Here is a 21,068-nt window from a genome sequence, read left to right as displayed (position 1 = left end):
GGTATCAGTTATTCATTGGAAAGTAATCAATAAAAAAAATTCAAGGCCCAATGGTCCATCTTATTCTATTAAGGTTTGTATAATGTTATTCATGAGAAGGGACAGAGGGTATCTACAGGGAATGTTATTCCTCAGAAGCTATTTCAACATAATGCACAATTTATTTATACTCATTGAAGGGAGGGAAAGTAAAGACGGCAGTAAGAAATCTAAATCCCTAAAGAGGCGATGTGTACTTCAAAGGTTTAACTAGATCCAGCTTTGACCTTGCTCTTCTACTCAAATTGTGACATTAAGATGACGACTCTCAATCTCAGAACATCAGTTAAACAAAGTTTGTCAGAGGTACAGAACTCATGTACTCACATTGCAATTGTTTCTCAGCCAACAGAAGCTGGTTCTAAGGAACAACTCTACCAATGCCACACAGCAGCTACGGTTGCTCATTCGTGGTCAAGACCAGGACTGTTTTCAGGTAGACTATAATTTTTGCATATTTGAAATCAGGGATCTACTGCAAATGTTTGTGATGAACTTCAAAGGTCGTTTTGGTGACTAAACCTTGGCATCTTGTCTGTATTTAATCAGTTTTCTTTGCACAAACAGATCACACTGGTACATGAAGCTGAAAGAGGGAAAAGATGAATTCATTAATATGGCATTCAGGGGTTCAGAGTTATGACCCTTACATCTTGACTTTTCTCAACTGAATGATATAAAACCATGATTGATCAGTCTTCTTTGAGATTGTTCAAATGTGAAGTAAATAAATGTGTTTGTTGCACAGCTCCAGAGTATGTTCAGTCCAGAGGAGCGTCTGACCCGACATGGGGAGCTTTCCATCCGTCCCCGAGAGGACGTGGCCGTCCACCTGCTCTTTGCTCCCACCAGGGTGGCCTCCATGTTGGCCAAGTTGGAGATCAAACAGTCTGGAGTCCGGCCTTCACAGCCAGGGGTCAAATTCACTGTGAGGATGTGACCATTTTTATCCTTCACTGCTCTTTCTTTCTCTGTAGTTATCAGTTTCTTTGCATTTCTCTCTCTTATCCTCTTGATAAATTGTCACACTTTTTTCTCCCCTTGTTTTATTTACCGTCTCTTTGCTATTTTGTCCATTTTTCCATTGAATATGAATGAATGGCTGTAGTTTAATTTGTTTTCTGTATTTCCCATCTTCAGATTCCACTGTCGGGCTACGGTGGGACCAGCAACATCATCCTGGAGGACCAGAGGAAACAGGCGGACAGCTATATGGCGACACTGTCCGACATTGCTGTTGGTCACGTCAGCAAAGTGTGTCTGTGTGTGAGGAACACCGGCTCCAGAGCGGCCTTCATCAAAGCCATCGCCTTTTCCGATGTGCAGAGGCGATCAGTGTTAGAGCCCTCAGTCATCAGCCTCGCCCCGTCACAGTTCGTGCTGAAGGAGAGGACACAGGAGGTAGGAGAGTGGATACAAGTGGATATAAGTCACTCTTGTACAGTAAAAGATTCTCTGATGTCTTAATGTACAAGACACAGTAACTGATGCAGTCAGATATAAGGAGACAGAGGGGAAAATTAAATGTTAATAATGACTGTGCTTCAGTTTGGCTTTCTTGTATATGAATAGTTGTGGGTTTTTTTTTTGTGTGCATTTGTTTTCAGGTGATAACTGTGCTCATGAAGTCCACCCAAAGGGAACAGAGCCTGTGTCAGTCAGCCAATGCACTGCTGGCTACTGTCTGTCTGTTCTGTGGAGATGAGGTCTCCAGGCAACAGTACAGAAGGTGAGACCTTTTTAGTTGAGCTTAATAAAGTTGATTTGTTTATTCCTTTGAAGTGATATTGTTGGCAGGTATAGACAGTGGTTCTAGGTAGTAGATGAACTGTCCTTAAAGGCCCTGGAAACCTTTCCTCTCATCCAGTGTCTTTTGAGCTAGATGAACAGTCTCCTGCCAATGACAGAGCAGTTTCTTTCACAAGCGATTTCTGCTGCTGTATTTTTGTCTGCTCTCCTTACTGAAGTGGGTGGAGTGCCGTTGAAAAAAGGTGATGTCGTATGCTTAGTAATGATAATGTTTTCCCAAAGAATAATTTTGATAATTCTTATTGAATCATAAACTGTTAATGTTTTAGAAGAATACTTTAAGCCTTTCAAACCAAAGTTTTCAGGGGCTTTAAGAACAGTTTGATTCACAGTGAATATTTCCTGTTTTACTACCATTGTTGAATGAATTTCTAGACTGAAGCGATTTATTGTCACTGAATGTATTAATGTCACTTTGCTGCAGCATGAAAGTACTCTTCTGTGCAGCAACAGCCAATTAAAAGAGAAGAAGGAACAGACTCTACTTATTATCTTCATATTAAGTCTCTTGAAATCATTTAAAGTGCCACCAGCCAAGACTAAAAGTCTGTTGAATTCACATATAGAGCTGGCACTGATAAGTTTTGTTTGTAAGTTTTTCTTTCTTTAAATCATTAGCATTGTGCTCATATGAGACCTCCAACGTGAATCAACTTTACTACTGTGTAAGAGTCCACTGTTGTCTTTGAACAAATCATTGCTGGTCTTTTAAGTGGTTTAACAATAAAAACGACACAGAGGAACTGGAAATGTTGACATTTATCAGAGAAAAAGCAAAAGAGGAAAGTCATTTTCTTTACTGCCAGCTTTCCATAGCAGTTAAACACAAAGCAATGTCTGTGTGATATTTGCTACCTACATATGATTTGTATACTGTGCTATAGTTTCAAAAAACATATATTGTGAATAATTAAGTTCTGATGAAGTTTATAGGTCCTACTGCAGATGCCTCTGTTTTTGTGAGAAAGCGGTTTTTGTTCCCTCTTCAGTGTGTTTGTGTTTTCTTCTTTCAGATTGCTTCAGAGCAAACCAGAGGCTGCACGGAAAGCTCTGTCTGGGAACAGCCTGCTGAAAAACATTGACTTTAATGAGAAGTTCCTGGGAGAAGAAAATGTTACAGAGAGTAAGACAGTGTTATCATGCTGGGCAAAAGATCTGTTTGGTCTCTGCTTTAAACAGAGAATGTAGTTAAAATGGACTGTTATGAGGATAATATCGAAATAATATGTGATTTGTTGTTTGTTGTACCCATCTCACCCATCAGTTGGTAAAAATAAGGATGGTGGACAGTAAATGTGTTTGAGTTTATTGAAAAGCTAATTTTCTTTTATTCTTAAATATGTTGGTTGTTGGATGCATGCCTAACATTTCTGTGTTTGACTGATGATTTCGCTTCTCCTATAGCCTACGACCTGCCCCAGCGGCCCAATGAGGCCCACATCTTCTATGGCAACATGAGTAAGGTGGTGGTGTCGCTGCTGGGAAGTACGAAGAGCACAGACTGTGATGGGAGTGACCATTCTGAGCTGCGGCCGCCCCGTGCTAGACACGGTTCAGAGACTGACAGGTACGGCCCTCAGTATTACCAACGCAGTGTAATATACCTGGACCTGGCTCATCTAAATCCCAACCTTCTGAATTTACAGCTCGACATTTACACTCAACACAAACACAGGGATTCAAATATGTTGCAAAGTGTTTGTCATAATACATTTCTGTTTATTTCATTCATCTGCCTCATTTGAAAAATACTTGGATTTATTAGAGCACACAAATTTGAAAAGTAAAAAGTAACGCTGTCTGACTACGGGTTTGTACTTTTTCTACTGTGAACACATTATTAAATACATTATATGGGATTATTTGCTTTTGTTTTATTTTGCAGCTCTTTCATAATAATAGTGCTAAGTGTGATTGAACACAATGTATAGTTAGTTGTTGTTATGTAATTCCCAGTGGTTTGGCCAATGGCAGTGTGTCTCTGGATGTGCTGCCAGTCAAGGGTCCTCAAGGTCCAGCACTGAGAGTGACAGAACCCACCATAAAGGTACCAGAAGCTCTCTTGTGTGAACGTTAATTATTTCTCACCATGAGTGTGTTTCAAAAAATAAATAAATAAATAAAATATATATATATTAGTTTTGAATGTAAAGGTCTTTTTGCTCCCTCAGGCTTCAGAGCCATTACACAGGCAGTCTGAGTCCTGGACCATCCATCCAGAACAGCTCGTCCTCACGACTCCTACCATCAGTGAGTGGAATCTAGATTCTGAAAAGCACATCATGATGTGAACCTTTATCACCTTAGCTTTGAATTCTGCAATAACATTAATGCTTCACATTTTGAGTGTAGTTGGTGAAGCAACTCCAAACCATAACTAAGTGACTCTGCACTGGAATCAAACATTGTATGCAGCTAGCAGCCCACATTTTGATGATGATGATGATGATGATGTTTTTCAGATGGTGCAGCCACCACCAGTCAGATTCAGATCCGGAACAATACATCCAGAGAGCTGAGCTTTGATTTGTCCTGGCCTGCTCACTGCCTCACCATCACCCCTCAGCATGGAGTCATCGAGCCTCAGTAAGAATACACTTGGTTGTTCAGTAAAAGATGTGGTCGATAAAGTAAACGTTTGCATTAAACATACACTAAATGTTTTGGACAGTTTAATTTTGTGTATGTGTGTAACTGTTGCAGCTTAGTCATCACAGCTTCACGAGATGAACAATACAGGAAGAAGATCAAATCATGATCTATGTAACTTAAATGAATCAATTTTACTCTTTTTACTTAATCTTTTTTGTCCAAGGTGCCACTTGCAGATTTTGATCAGCCCTAACCCCTCACTAGCAAATAAATCTGCCCTGCTGCCATGGAGTGGACAGGTTTATGTCCAGTGTGATGGTCAACAGAAGGTATGGAACACACAGGACATACTGCAACTTTTTGAGCAAATGTTATCTTGGATTGTGAGAACTTAACATGAGCTAAACGTGTGCAATGTGACCACTGGTTCAGTTTATTAAGGTCCAGATTCGTCAGGACCTGGCTCTGGATGTGTCCACTGCCCCAGCGGATAGGACACTGTCAGCCCTGCCTCCTCTCGCTGCCACCCCTGTGCTGCCTGTGGCCAGGCTCAACACCAAGTCTTCACTGTCCCTGCAGAACCCACAGACCCCACAGACCCCACAGACACCTCAGGCCCCGGTGGATATCAGCAGCAAGACCATCATCTTCCCCACCACTCCCTCAGGGGAAACATCAGGTAGGGAGGTGACTAACCAGTGTACATCTACAATAAGTTTTAGTGTGAAATACTTTCCATACTGTTGGGCTTCGTAGTTGTTGTCTGTATGCACAGCTGTGTGTGTGTGTGTGTGTGTGTGTGTGTGTGTGTGTGTCTGTGTCTGTCTGTGGGAGACTCAAACTCTCCGTTGCTCCTGTACTTCAGAGGCCCAGCTGGAGGTGCAAAATGGGGAAGAGGAAGTGAGGTGGTACCTGTCTTCATTTGCCCCTCCATACGTCAAGGTGCCTTTTTATTTATGATCTCTCTTTTCTGTCAACTCTTTTGTCCTGACTGCTGCTTTTCTGTTTCCTCTCTTTATCTCCCTCTATATTGAACAGATGCTTTGACTGCTTTACTGTTTATTAGTTTTTGTCTCATTGAAGTTTCTACTGTAGCTAACATCTTTTCTTTTGTCTCATGCCTCACTTTGGTAACAAGTTTGTTCTGTTGATTTTAATCTTGTGGTTTTGACCATTGTGTGATAGCAGTGACTCATGTCAAGATGTGGTCCCTTGTCTTTCCTCAGGGGGTTGACAACAGTGGAGATGTTTACCGGGCCACATACGCTGCTTTCAGATGCTCCAGGGTCTCGGGAACTCTGGGAGCACACGAGAAGATGCAGGTAGTCACTCACGTCCAACTGGACTCAATACTTATATTTAGAGCAAGTCATTGTAAAAGGACGTGACAGGATTTACCATAAACGTTTTGTGTTCCTGGGAGAACGATCTCATGATACCCACGATATTTAACTGAGATGCTGACCGTGACAAAGGACTGAGAATTTTGTCACTAGTGTTTCCTCTCAGAGGAACAGCACTTCTTATTTGACATGCACTGCAAACCCGAGAGACCAATGCGAAGAAAAGAATGTAAGCAAAACAGTACCTGGGCTTCATTGTGAATCACTGTTTTTACAATCTCCTGTTCCATATTTGTCCCTTTAAATCTCTGGTTGTGTATATTTGCAATTTCAAAACGTGATTTGTTTTGTTCTTTTTGATTGGTTTTGCTGTCAAGTTTGGTCTTTCTAGAGGTTGGCCTCTAAGAACATGTGTGAGGATAAGAAGCATTTTATACAGTTAAAAGAATTCTTCCAATGTTTTTCTTGATGTCTCAGGTGCCAATTACTTTCCTGCCCAGAGACCGAGGGGACTATGCACAGTTCTGGGACTTGGAGTGCCACCCGGTGTCTGAGCCCCAGCAGAAAACTAGAATCCGCTTCCAACTCTGTGGCACTGTGAGGACTCGCTTAGTAGATTAGTGTTATTAACTTGGTCTTGGATTCACACACTATACTGGAACAAATGTACAGGCACAAGTTGGGCTTCTGTAGTGAAGCAGTTACACTGGAAAAGACATTGTTCACTTTTTTCCTGATAGAAGTTTAATTTTGTCCAGATAATACCTGATAATAGCTAATTAGTCACTATAATATTTGTTTTGTTGTTCTCTTAAAATGGTCACAGTATCATAACTGTTCTCTTAACTGTGCTTTGTCTAAACCTTAATGAAGTACATTTCTTTTACTTCTGCAGTTTTTCATATTGTTCTGGCAGCAGGAAAGCATAAAAATTTCCAAGTCTACATTATACTAGCTTTTATTGACCATTTTATCAGACATTTTTAACAAACAAATAATTATTTACATTGACAAATGAACTTGTTTCACTCTCAAACAGCTCACTGAGCTGGTTTGTCTTTGAGCCACATGGGCATAGCTCACAGGGGAAAATGCTCACTTTAAAGCAATGCAGTGTGTCAGTACCTCCATTACCTATTAGTAAATTTGCATGTATGGTTGTACCTTAACTATGGGCTTGTAGTGTTAGTGACAGAATTAACAAATGAGAAAAGTGGGTTGTGGGATGGGAAGAAAAGCCACCCTGCTGAGATGGGCCTGCGGGCTTCGCATGTCTGCCGCTTTAATGTGAAGTGTTTTGACAGACCCAGTTAACTTAAGAGCATACATACACAGCAAGTGGGTGTCAGATAGATGCCTCCACTTAAGTAGGTTAAGTGGCTATGATGGTAGTGTTTTTGTTATTGTTGTTGTATTTCTTAGATGCAGTGTTACGGTGGAGTGCTAAATTATTCATCAGTGTTAAATGCTAATCTGTGACTCCAGTTTGGAAAACTTGGATTTGGCGTCATACCCCTCAGTCTGGTGTTGAACTGAATATGTGTGATCCATTTCATATTATGTTATTTAAAATATGAACCTGAGTTTTAATTAGAAATGATTGTCAGCATCAATAATAAAGTCAGGCAGAGGGTATTTCTTCTCCATTGTATTTTACTAACCATTGGTTCTTAAATAGTATGAAGATGGCAGCCATGTTTCTTTGCACATTAGGAGCTTACTAGCTAAGATCCTAAAGTTTTGATCCGTGTATCTAAAGGGAATAAAGTCTGGACCAGTGGAGGGACGACAGGAAGGAGACCACTCTCTGGTGAAAACAGAGCCCAGTGTCAAGACCAGAAGGAGAGCTGAAGCCTCAGCTGGCAAATCCAGGTAAGACCTCCTGAGCTAAAACTAAACATGCACATGACCCTCACCAGGATCTGTAGGAAAAATTAGAAGCCAGTGTATGAGATATCAGAATAACTGGACTGACCAAAGAGTATGTCATTTATCTTTTGTAAAGGAAGCTCAGTTTGGAATTTAAGGCACCGCAACATCCAGTCTGAGATGTTGCTGCGATTTAATCTCCTTTCTTTTTCCTGTCATCTCTCGATAGTGTGGGACATAAAAATGCCCTTAAAAGACAATAAAAAGAAATAAGAATTAGATGCACTCGTAATGCATAAAATAAATGGATGGTTATAGAATTTGTGGCTTATTGAATTATCTCCAGTCATCCTTATGAGATTGAATTCTCGCTCCAGTACTCTATGTATAAAGATCATTCAGGTATTGGTTTTCAAAATTGCCACTATTTTAGCTCATTAAAAAAACTTGAGTTTAATGTTCTATATGTTTTGTTCTAGAGTAGATATCTCATCTTCTGATGTAATTATCACGCTTCCTGTTTAAACTGGCACAATTTATCATTCTCAGCCAGGAGGAGGCCCTGCGGAGGGGTGTCTATTCTCCTCAGGATCTGTACACCTTCCCAGCCACACGGGTGGGGGAGTCCAGCTCTCTGAAGGTCAGCATCCGCAACAACTCGTCCAACACGCATGAGGTGAGGCATGCCTTATTCCTATCAAGACACAGGAAGGAACCTGAAGGAGAGTGAAATACAGTATATACAGACATATCTATTAGCAGCATTATCTATTCCAGAGAAGATGAGCTGTCAGAACTAAAGCAAGGAGCTCTATAAAAGAAAAGGAAGTCTTTTTGTTAATTTGAGCTGCTTCCGTAGATGAGATTTTAACAGTGCAGATGGTGCGGACCGGTGACAAATTAAAGGAAAAACCTGAAAACTGAGTGGAGAAACAGGATGACAAGGACCCCATCCACAGGGCACAAGGGGTCACTGAATGATTTGAGTGTGAAAATGATGTGAATCATATGCTGTGGGCTTCACAGTCACTAGATCTCAACCCAATTGAACACCTATGGAAGATTTTGGGCTGATGTGTTAAACAGCGTTCTCCACCACCATCATCAAAACAGCAAATGAGGGAATATGTTTTGGAAGAACCAGAAACTTGTAGAGTCAATGTCAAGGAGCACTGAAGCTGTTCTTTTGGCATGTTGCTGGCCCAACACCTGAAGACACTTTATGTTTGTTTCTCCTTTAATTTGTCACTCACCTATAGCTCACATTGTATACACTGTTATTCCATATTGTTAATAGAAATTTGCATGATTGTCTTTTATTTGTGCTGAACGAGAAATGTAATAATAACCCCTAACAACTGTGACTGTGCTGTGCATGGATTTGATATTTGATGTCTGGCTTCTCTAATTGACTTGCAGCTGAAATTTGTAAACTGTAAGGAGCCCTTCCACATCAAGCATTCCAAATATTCCCTGAGGTGAGTCCAGAGGTCATTATGCCTGACAGAAACTCTCTATTCTGCACCTTTTGATAGTAGCCAGGGGGCACACCTCTCAGTAATCTTTATAATGACTGCATAGCTCTGTGGTTTCTTCTTACTGTGCTCCACTTTTTTGTTTTCTATTGTTAGAGAAGGTTCTACACTGGAACTAGGGCTGCACGATATGCAAAAAAATCATATTGCAGTTATTTTTGGCAGATATTGCAATATGCGATTTCAGTTGGAATGGTCGTTTTTGCATTTTCATTTTCACTGAAATTTTTTTTTAAATGATGACGATGATGTGATTTTTTTTGTTTGTCTTGTACCAAACAAACACGTTCCTTTACGTCTGGAGAACATAATTTGAAGGCCGGGGTGTCTCTGTAGCACCACAACGCTTATGGTGCTAACAGTGCACAACAATGTGACACATTTTACCTTTATCAAAAAATTGCAGCTCCTGTGATTTGGATGTTGCACATGGCCATATTGTGATTTGGATTGTATTTTGATTAATTGTGCAGCCCTAACTGGAACTAAGTAATATGTATTAATGTTTAGTCAAAACATGCTCTGATGTAACTTAGTCTGTGTAACATTTTCCCATTGCTCACTATGGGAGGTCCTGTGAGATGTTGGGACCTGGTGGATGATGTTTCTATATACGGTGCACACTTGAGGCCCGAGGAGTGCTGATGTTTTGCCTTGCTAAGGCCTTTGGGAGGGGTTGCCAGACCACAGGTACTAGCTGTGCTGTGCTGTGCTGTGCTCTGTTGGTGAGGGACTCTGCTCAGAGTGGGCAGAACATGTGTTTTTGTGTTGTTGTTTTTTTAATCAGAAAAACGACATACACTAAGAGTTGTATAGGAAAAAATACATATTGGAACTGATTTACTTCCTCTACAAAAATGAAGCCCTCTCAGATGTATGTCGTGACATTTTTGTCTCCAATGTTGCTGAACCTGACCCAGTCCTACAGTAGATGTGTGGTGTGCAGTGTGTGGGTTCATTGTAGCCTTGTGGTGACCCCAGCATGCTGAGGCTCGTATCATGCACTCTCATGTCCACATCTACACTAAACACAATGCACACACACTGTCCCATTTATTGTCTGTTTGTTATGCTGTAAAATTGTGTGTGCACATGGATGATTTCTTTTTCCCATACAGTGTTTTAAGATTATTATTTTCGCCGCAGCCTAGTTTGTCATGATTCATATAGTTCAATCCTGAGTATTTGATTTGCTCTTAACATTTCAAATTGAAATAAATGTCTTTTGTCAATTTATCTGTTTAACTTCTTCCTCACCCATTAGATCGCAGCACTATCTGAAGCTACCCGTCCAGTTCAAGCCCAGTACTGCAGGCAGACACGCTGGCTTGCTGCTCATCCAGTCAGAAACAAGTGGAAATCTTGTAATTCAGCTGATCGGTGAGGCATTGCCTTGAATTCACCATCTACCGTCCTACGCCACCTCCTCATGCTGACTGGCTGGCTTTGGGTGGATGCTCTTCTCTGTGCTATTCATCATGGCACAGAGGGGAGTAACAGGAAAAGGAAAAACTCCACATTGATAAGGATCAATTAAAAGCAACCATGGAGTTAAGTCATTCCTTTTCATCATATTTGGAGATGTAGACTGTAGCTGATGAACTGAAGATGACTGAGGATCTACTGCCAACAACAGCCCCATCTGCTTCTGGATAAGACAGGTGTTTTCAGTTGGCCCATGAAAAATGTTTATGCCTGAAGCTGAATATTTGGCCTTACTGGCTCACAATTAGTCTGCACCAATCTGGCATTACAGCGAATTAATGATTTTTGTCACTTGACTCTGGATCTGGTATTTGCCTTATCCCTAGGTCGTTAACAAGGCAGCATTGTTGTCACCACAGCCTCTGTCAGACAGTAGCAGTACCAGCTGGGATATGTTAGGGATTACTTGGAGCTGGTCACTCAGGGATGCCTTTGTCTCTTGTTTGGTAACATGACTGCAGGGAAAAGCCATTTTGTCTTGCTGTTTTTTCCATTTTAGATAGTAGAAATCTGTAAAAAAAAAAAAAAAAAAAAAAAAAAAAAAAGTGGCCTGGGCAAATTAAGTAATTTCTTTAATTAACCGTAACAAGACCACAGGAGATTTGAGGATTCTGTTTTTTAAGAGTTTTGATTTTCAAAGTTAGGTCTTTCTACATTTCCTAAGATTTTCCTTATTTTCTCTGCTTGTGTGGTTTCTATGGAAATGGCTCCTCATCATGCAGAACCCACCTGGACAGTGGCCTTTGTCAGCACCATGTGTCGACTTCCCAGCAACCTCCAAGACTGGTTCAAACAGTCCAGATGTACTTGATGTAGTCATGATCAGGGAAGCTCAGAGCACATTAGGATGGTTAATGATTGTTATTACATGCTTTAAGAGTTTCCTCTGGTGGGGTTTGTGTTCGGTAGCTTGCCAGGCCTGCTTAGTATGGTTACCATGGTAAAACAGTGTTAATTACAGTTCAAGTCACAGAAAATTAGCTCCACATTTCCTCTTTTGGCTCTGGGGCAAATCACCAAAATTGCTTGGGGGTGTTGGATTCACATCCATAATCATTTTTTTGTAACTGGAATGACATGGGAAAACTTCATCGGAGATGTGTTGTTAACCTGTTAGATGCCACACATTGTGACAACACAATGAAAAACACTAGCGTCGAACAATATTTTCATGCTTGTATAAAGTAAGTTTTAATATGAAGGCTGTATGTTTTCACAGGCTGCACTCAACATGAACTGACAGCTATCCTAACATACTTTCATTTACAATTTGCACATGCTTCATATAGTTTATTATATAATATATTGTTCTATGTACACATTTTAAATAAAGTTTGTGATAAATAGCTTTGCCTCCTTCAAGGTCCCTGAAAGTTTTTTGAGGGTTTAAGTAAAAAAAAAAACATTCATTTCCCTTCCTGTTTCCCTTCCTAGCTCAGAATGGGGATACAGTCAATGCAAACACTAATCTAATTAGGTCCACTATAGAGAATCTGCATATCTATAATCTATATTATATACATATTTTTTTTCATTAATTCAACCTTATTCATACAGGGTGGTCCAATGAAAACATGTGTTTTATAAAGGTGGCTCAAAGGCAGGTCTTGTGGATATACCTGTCCTGAACAAATCAAACTGAACAAGGATCGGTGTGTTTCACAAAGCTGCTTTGGAGCAGATGTGAACAAACTTAAACTCTGGTCTCTTCACAGTGAAGAAAACAGACATGTTAAGAAAAAGCTGCAATGTTTGTGTCAGCAGAGCAGCACATATGAAACTTAATATGAAGAGTAAAATAAACAGCAAATGGATGAGTTTTGGTTACACGTAGAGATGAGCTCAAATCAGCTGGCTTAGCTCAGTGCTTGCTGCATACTGTTATTATGACATTGTGGGTTTAATGTGAGTCAACTTTAGTGATGAGACTTAACATAGATGTAAAAGATGGGGGATATCACCATGGTAACCCGTTCAGCAGGTTTACTTCAGAGCATCAGATCAAAAATTGCCAACAGCCTGACTACTGGCCAATCAGATCACTGAGAAAACTGAGCCATCATTCTTACAGGATCCCATCATAGACAAGAGTTTACAATCAGTGACAAATATTAAAGGGCAACAGATATTTTTGTAGGTCATGTTTTAAAACTTCTAACCAACGGAGGATAGTTCACCACACTGAATAACTACTTAATGACTTTATCATCAAGAACTAAATTACTTTATTATAGCTGAATTTTAATTGCACAAAGATTCTCTTTCACTTTTCCTTTTCACTATTATCCCATCACTGCAGCTGAGCATAACATGAGACTGTATGGAATTAAAATAAGGGGACAATATACCCCTGTCTTATATAAGAAAAATCATCCACTGCTCAGTATTTACCCATGATAATAAATGTCTAAAAGTAAGCCTGGCTTACTGAAATAAACCTGAATAGTAATCTGGCTTTATGAAACAACCCTCAGTTCATTCATTTGTACTGGCACAGATTTTACTGGTTTACCCCCACAATATGAGGTCAGCTTTTTCTAAATGACTCTCCAGTAGTTTTGTAAGATAAGATATTCCTGTATTAGTCCCACAGTGCGGAGATTTGCTGTATTACATCAGCAAAGTGGACAGTAAAAAGAAAGAAACTGCAAAAATGATGATATGAAATACTTAAAAAAGATGAATAATTTATACAATTAAATACTTAAATATAATAAAAAACAAAAAATAGTAGATTAGTGATATTGCACAGATGGTGAGTTAAATTATTGCACATGGTGAATTGTCAGTCTTTGTTTTAGTTCTCTGTTCACTCTCACATGGTATTGTATTTTCTCTGCACTTATGAAGCATCTTGTAGCTCTGGTTTTGAAGTTATTTATTGATAATAACTTCTGTCCTACTGAAGTTATCTGCCTTAGAACAGATGAGAGAAGAACCACCTTAATAAACTGATACCAACACTGTGAGTGCATCTGATCCCAAACTGTGTCACCTCTGAAAACAGTGAGGCATTATACTTTTAGGCCGGTTTGTGCTCGGGCTGTTATATGGACTGGGACCTGCATGTGTCGCCAAAGCTTCACCCACAGCCCGGCTGTCAGCAGCATGTACTGTACAGTAAGGCAGCTGGGCTTTATTTTGCTTCCCAGACTGGAAACCGCTGTAGTGCAGTTGGACTTGACGTCTGGCAACACAACATCACAGACTTTGAAAAAGCAGACACGGCGATTTAGCACGTTAGCGACTGCATAACAGGTAGGATGCCTGTGACATTTTCTTAGTTATTTTTTGCACACTGCTGTATTTTTAATTTATAACGGTTAAGTCGTAGGCGGCTGGGGGAATGTTCTGGTTATGCTAGCTGCTGTGGCTAAACGCTAGTCAGGCTGTCCGGTGTTGGGTCTGACTTTGGGCCAGACGGTGGAAGTTGCAGTTTAGAGTTGGAGCTGCTTTCCAAGCTGCGCCAGACAGCAGCTAAGCTAATACGGCTAAGTTAGCTGCAAGCCGGCTAGCCGTGGCTCCCATCAATCATCCGCACGGGGCCACAGTACCAGTCCGCTATGTCTGCATCCCTGTAGGGTAACACTGCCTCTCCCACAGACCGTGACCTCCGTGGTTGCTGTAACATTTATCACTGAGCAGAGGCAGAGAGATGTTTATCTGTCTGGCCGGTGTGTCGTTAGCTGTCCTGCGCTGTTTCATCTGAAGAACAAGCTAGCTGGAAAGCTAGATTTGAAATCTTACACCCTGATCCGGCGCCTTTGGCCACCCAACTTTTTATGCAAATGAGACACGCGGTGCATATGATGAAGAGGTGTCACCAAGTAGCTTCATCTGGGATGAGCTGGTAAAGAGTTGTGTGGAGCACTGTAGGGTGGGGTGAGGACCACAGTGGGACAGTGAAACGTCATCAACATTCATCCATAAACATCCTCTCACCATCATCAATTAAAAACTAAACCCCCACATCACACATTTTCCCCGAAGAACATGAAGACAGATCCTCTCCTCATTCTCATCACCATCCTCCTCCTCCTCTTCCTCCTCCTCATCCTCATCCTCATCATCATCATCATCAAGACTAAGAAGATAATGAGGGTTAAACAAACATACACATCATTCATAGGGATGCACTGTTCTAAAGATGACCCTGACACTATATAGACACGTCAAAGTTATGTTAATGTGTAATCTGTTACCCTTTACTAACAAATCTGTCAGCTCATTTTTCTTTAATTCTCCTTCCTCTTTCATTCATTTTTTTTATTCATTCTGAATATAAATTACTTTACAAGTAAATTGATTGGATGAGAGACATTCTATGAGTGCTGACATATAGTACAACCGCACTGGGACTTTTAACTACATGTATCACTTCGCTTTACAGGTGTTCTATCAAGCGTTAATTCATGTTACATTACTGTTTTTTATATATGAATATATTTCCTGAAATAACATTTGAGTTAAATGATGTATGGTCAGAAGAGGATGAAGGGTAAGGTAACGAATAGACAAAGTAGCAAGCTAGTGTGCAGGTCAGGAAAATGTTTATGTGTTGCTGAGCAACAGTCAAGTACCAGTCCAGTTGCGGAACTATCTTTGTTGGTGTAGCCAAATAATTGATGCAATAAACAAATCATAATCTGTTGTTCCCTTAGGGCTTGTACCCATGACCGAATTTCAGCCGTGCTCATATTCAGTATTACTCCCTCTCTTGTGATATTGCTTAAGTAATGACCACTATAAGTTGCAGACCCATGGCTCAAAGTTTCAGACTGCCTCAATCTTATAAAAGTATTGATCTGTATGTGACACTGTAAAGTAGCTGAGCGCTGCTTTGTCTGATCGTTGTATTCCAGCACTGATTGTGTTTACATTAATTTGATTATGCACCTCTGTTCTCTGTGTTAGCTGCATGAAGGTGCAGGAGGTTTTTCTGTGTAGGTCTGGTAGAGAGAATACAAGTGCTTGCCTAGGGTGTTGTTTTGTTCCTTAGCTGGCTGGCTGTACAGACGCCCTCTCTCTGGCTACCCTGCCTCTGCTTAGTCCTGAAGGTTTCACTCAGGAATCAACAGATGAGGGAGAGTCCTCCAAGGTCTGAGGCACTGTTTTCAAGTATTGGTTGCCAACGTTTTTTCACATCTTGTCTCTGTTTAATTGTCTATGATCCCCACCCTCCCCAACGCACACACCCTCCTACCTTTCTGTGTCATTCACATGCTCTTTCTCTCATGTATGTACTTTGCTCAGTTCTGACACAAACCCTATCCTTAGTGGAGCCTGGATGCTTGTGTTGGAGTGATTGGCTGTGGCAGTAGAGTAGTGTCGGTGGCTGGTGCAGGTGCTGCTGCATGTTTTCTGCCTGCTGCCACACTGACAAGTTGAGCTGTGCAAGTAAAGCTTGTTAAGTCGGGTTCAATAAAAGGACACCTGTGCTTAATGATGAGTTACAGTATTAAGGGAAAACACTGTTTGCTTTCTGTGCCAATCATCTGTATGTTGACCCTTTTCTATACTTTATTTCTGGCGGCGTTTGCACAGACAGTACAGTCCAGCAGGTATCATTTATTTTTGTACAGCATGAAAGATATCAGATATGAAGTTCCCTCACTTGATAATCCATTACAGTAAACTGAAAGCTATAATTTATTATAATAGAGCAGAGAATGAATCCAATTATTTCATTATTTATCCAATGTTAGATAAATAATGTAAACAGATTATTTCATTATGCTGAGTCACATGCATTCATCTACTATAAACATGCACCTTCAGAGTCCCTTCAGGACTAAATAATTCTCTTATTTCCTGTTTGGATGAGTGAAGTGAGGGGGCATGGCATGCATGTTATGTAAACAGGATGTTGACAGTCTGTCATTTATGGTGATTACGTCATCCTTAGTCATCTAGACTGTTGCCTGTAGACTGTAAATATTATTGGACAGTTTGCTGTGACATCATCCGTTTCTTTTTCTTTTTCTTGATCACTCATTGTCAGAGTTCGACTGAGAAAATATTGAGCCTTTAAGGCAATCACTGGACAAACACAACCTATTCTATTACTTGCAGCTAAATTACTGTACAAGAATACATTTGAATTGTATGACATCAGTTATTGAGACCATAGTTTATTCTGTCTGGATTTTCTAAACTTGCTTTGACCTCTGTGTATGTTATGAAGTAATTGTTTTGTATGAGGGGGGGGGGGGTCTGTGTTTTGCAATACACATTTCTGCTGCCAGTTTCATGTTATACCACTGATTGACAGTTGATGGCAGTAATATGCCAAGAAACTATGTACCAGGAAAGGCAGTGAAGAAGACTCCACAGTGCACCTTTAATACTTAGTAAGAAGTTGAATTGTGCTTTAACACATTGTGAGCAGAGGTACACTTGCTTGCCTTGCACATTTTATCGTCCCATCTATGTCTAGTAAGGCTAGGTTAAATATGGTTGAAATCAAAGTACGACATATGTAAAAGGGCTTTGTATTGTGATTGGTATATATACATATGCTTTGCATCAGACTCCCCCAAGGCACTGCAGAGAACACACAGAGGGCGAGCGCTCTGTTTTTTTAAGGTCAGCCCTTTGCGCAGGCTAAACTGCAAAGATAGAATCCATTAATATATAAGTGAATAAAAACCATCAAGTCATAAAATAAAAACTAAGTGGGAAAGTTGAGGAGAAAGTCGGGGAGCAGGCCGGGTGCATTATTGGCTACAGTAATGTGTTCTCGTCTACCAGGTTGAGCTGTGTGTCTGCTTCACACAGCTCACTGTACAACTGCTTCTCAGAGCCAGACGTCTGTGTCCATCTGTCTGTTTGTATTTCTGTCTCTTTGTTCGTACTAGCCTGTGTGTGTGTGTGTGTGTGTGTGTCTGACTGACTGTAACTGACCGTCAGTCAATGCATGTGTACTGCGAGCGCACGCATGTGTGTTTCACCCTTTGCCAATTAGCGGCTTCTCACCTCCCGAGGCGAGAGGCTGAGTGTGTGTTAGACAGAGGAGGAAGACTTGATGGGGCTTGTCTGCCGCTGACAGCTCAGCCTTAACCTGAACTCTCTCTCTTTCTCTCTCTCTCTCTCTCTCTCTCTCTCTCTCTCTCTCTCTCTCACACACACACACATACACACACACACCCACACACAGTCTGCACATTGAACTCCAGCTCACACGCACACGCACACAGCCAGGACGTGAGCTCTTGTCAGTTGTTGATAATACAGCCTTGTCTGTCTCTGAGCCCATGTGATGCGCCAAAATTTGACAGTATTGTGTTGGTGGAGCAAAGGCGCGAGACGGGCAAAGACGAGTGCCAGTCTGCACCACAGTATGTGTGTCTTTGTCTGGATTGTGCTCTTGGGAGTGTGTGTGTGTGTTTGTATGTATAAATACACTGTCTGTTATTGTGTGTCCTCTGAAACTGCTGTGTTTGTGACTCTATGGAGGGAAAATCATGTAAAAAGTGTGATATGTGGAAGAGCTGCAGTGACAAGTGTGTACACAAGAAACACAATACATCTCATTCATTGGAACTTTTTTCTTCATGTGGTCATCCTATGCTATGTTATCAAGATAAATTCATTCTATTACACAGTTGTCTGAGTCTAATCTGCTTTACAACAACTTGAAAAACAACTTGATACCTCCATTTCTTTTAAGTAATCTGGCACCCCATGAAAGAAATCTGTTTGAGGTGCAGCATATTCTTTGAAAAGCACTACAAGCAAGATTTTCACATTCTGTCCAAAGAAAGGAGAACATTTTTTAACATCTCCCTTCCAGTCTCTTTTTGGCTAGAACCATCATTTTACTGAGTTCTGACTGAATACATTCAAAAATGTTGTGTTCATCAAATGGAAGATCAAAGTTCAGCATGAAACCCTCTGATAAAAGCTGTGGTTTTATTTTTAACACCAGTTGGCACAACATAATAAGTTGATCAAAAAAAACTTATTTGCCAAAACATGGTATATTTTCTGAGCTACCCTGCAGAAATCACAGCAATGAGGTGCATATTCTGTGTGAAAATGAATCTCAGACGTTGAGTGAACACAGCCAACAGCCTCTCAGAGAGATCTCTGTTCAGCTTTTCAGGACTGCAGCCAGTTTGACGCAGCAATCTCTGTTTATCTCTGGTTGACATTTCACAGGTTTTGCAAATTGTTTGCTAGATTTTAAGTATATTTACAATATATTTATATTTTTTTCTTTTCTTTATAGAAATATTTCTTTATAGAAATATTGTAATATATAACCAGCGGGAGGTAGCAATGCACTAAACCGTGCCTAGTCTGCCAGAAAGAAGAAGAAGGAGACTCACCACAGGCTTTGTCATCATCAGCCTGTGCCAGCGAATCATCTGGAAAACATGAGAGCCCATGCTGCTTCGTGGGGAAATGAAGAAACGGCTCAAAGTGCTGCATACATGAAGAGGAGGAGGAGTTGGTAAAAAAAAAGACCAGTGTAACTTCCATTACATGGAAAATGGTTTGGGTATAAAAAGTCAGACAACAAGCAGAAAACGATAATCCGCAAATCATGTTGGACGACAGTAGTTGCAAAGGCGCGGTAGTACAAGCAATCTTTTCTATCACCTCGATCAAAACACATTCTGGAATATGAGAAAAAGCAAACGAATCGTCCACAAACGTCAAGTGAATCCAACTGCAGTGGGAAGTAAAAGGTGGCTGCAAATCACACATCACTTCCTCTGGCATTTTTCAAAAGCTGTCCTTAGGAGACAAAAAAAAAATCAGCGGTGGACTGACAACATAAGAAATAACATAACAAAAGCCATCAGTGTTCTTGTGTAAGGACATGCTTCCCTTTGGAACCAGTTGACAGAACAGGCCCGAAAGACATGATCAAAGCCCTGGATCCAAGAGGCCGCCAGAACCATACGGTGAGGTCTGTGAGCAAGTGGAGAAAGAACTACACACTATGCAACTACCAGTGAATTTCCCTGATGACCACTGGGGAATTGACTTCCCAAGGGAAGCGCTGGAGTCATGGAGGCTTATAGATGAATGGCGGTGGCACTTCACGGCTGGACGAGACTGCAGTGCTTTGGCCACAGGCTTCACCTCGCCATTGGTAGGTCAAAATAGGAGTGTCAAAATATGTGTTTTGTCTTATAGTGTATGTTTTTGATGAACTTGCACAACTAGTTTAAGTTTCTAATGCATATAGTGTTGCCAGTTCACACTTAAAAAAAAATAGTTCAAAGTTCAGTTCATACAGATGAAAATCAACTAGTTCACGTTCATTTGTTCGTTTTAAAAAAAAAAAAAAATAGGCTGATATTCTTTTTCAATACGACCTCTTTCTACCCATCCATCACCAGCGCCAAATCATTGCCACTCCCAAACTAAATCAATTATTGTACACCACTGACACAGACATTAGTTACATTTAAAATCCGTATATAAATTTAATCTGTCTGAGTCTTCACTTGTTTGTTCATAAAACTGCTTCAAATGCTCAAACAACGGCGTTCATTCACGTTCATGCACAACACTATAAATATATATATATATATATATATATATATTCCAAAAACAACCATTCCAACTGAAATTGCTACTCGTATCACAATATATCTCAGTATTGCCAAAATAATCAAGATATGATTTCTTTTGCATATCATTTGACACTAATACATAAAAACATATGTATATGTATATATATATGATAGTAACCTGTAGATCTTAACTTTAGGCTTCAAACACACATAACATACGAATAATGAATACTTTTATTTATATGGCATTGAAATAATTGCAGTAGTTATTTAGTTAATAGCTGAACTTATTCAAAGTAAACATTAACATAAAGGCTGAATGTAAGTATTTATAATACAACTGTCTACACTTTTCATAGACACTGGCATCTGCTTCCAGCTAAGAACAGACTTTCACTCTTTTTCCCATGATGCAAAACACTGAATATTGAGTAACCCATCATGTCAACATTCATTTGACTGTGATTCAGTTTTTTGATTGTAATGAATTGTAGTTTTACAGTTGTACTGGATGAGTGTGCTGGCATTTGTATGTTAATGTGTGCTAGTGTAAGTGTTGGTGTGGCAGACTGTGTAATGGTGTTGCATGTAAATGAATGTGTTTAGTGTCTGGTGATTGTTCTGTGTGTACCTGCCCAGGGACTGCAGATGGAAATGAGCTAATAGCTAAATCTGGCATGAATCATCTCCTCTTATTTTGAGATGAATGTTTTTTTGCAATGGTTCTTGATTAATGAAGTCTCATAACAATAACGTTTTTTCTTGCCAACAGACGGAAGCGTCAAGCTCTGTGTTGAACATGCAGCTGGCATATGCAAGGAGATTGTGAGTGACTTTTCCTACATGTGGAATGGTCACTGCCCAGG

At 40.3% G+C, this 21,068-nt stretch overlaps 1 protein-coding gene across 1 annotated transcript in view; it reads left to right on the top strand.

The window, feature by feature from the left end:
• cep192 (centrosomal protein 192) overlaps window positions 1-11,163 on the top strand; it is a 29,988-nt gene extending 18,825 nt beyond the window's left edge. The window contains exons 35-52 of the mRNA XM_022753525.1: window positions 385-475; window positions 788-967; window positions 1,180-1,440; window positions 1,647-1,768; window positions 2,862-2,971; window positions 3,253-3,415; window positions 3,805-3,895; window positions 4,020-4,098; window positions 4,311-4,434; window positions 4,664-4,769; window positions 4,873-5,119; window positions 5,306-5,382; window positions 5,667-5,762; window positions 6,261-6,380; window positions 7,543-7,655; window positions 8,202-8,328; window positions 9,072-9,130; window positions 10,452-11,163. Of these exons, the coding sequence (XP_022609246.1) occupies window positions 385-475; window positions 788-967; window positions 1,180-1,440; window positions 1,647-1,768; window positions 2,862-2,971; window positions 3,253-3,415; window positions 3,805-3,895; window positions 4,020-4,098; window positions 4,311-4,434; window positions 4,664-4,769; window positions 4,873-5,119; window positions 5,306-5,382; window positions 5,667-5,762; window positions 6,261-6,380; window positions 7,543-7,655; window positions 8,202-8,328; window positions 9,072-9,130; window positions 10,452-10,584 (2,299 nt within the window). The 3' untranslated portion in view covers window positions 10,585-11,163. The remainder of the gene's footprint in view (window positions 1-384; window positions 476-787; window positions 968-1,179; window positions 1,441-1,646; window positions 1,769-2,861; window positions 2,972-3,252; window positions 3,416-3,804; window positions 3,896-4,019; window positions 4,099-4,310; window positions 4,435-4,663; window positions 4,770-4,872; window positions 5,120-5,305; window positions 5,383-5,666; window positions 5,763-6,260; window positions 6,381-7,542; window positions 7,656-8,201; window positions 8,329-9,071; window positions 9,131-10,451) is intronic.
• The last annotated feature ends 9,905 nt before the right edge of the window (window positions 11,164-21,068 follow it).

Source organism: Seriola dumerili, unplaced genomic scaffold, assembly GCF_002260705.1.
Source record: "Seriola dumerili isolate Sdu_G_001 unplaced genomic scaffold, Sdu_1.0 BDQW01000191.1, whole genome shotgun sequence".
Classification (NCBI taxonomy): Eukaryota; Metazoa; Chordata; class Actinopteri; order Carangiformes; family Carangidae; genus Seriola; species Seriola dumerili.
This window is presented reverse-complemented; position numbering and strand designations above follow the sequence as displayed.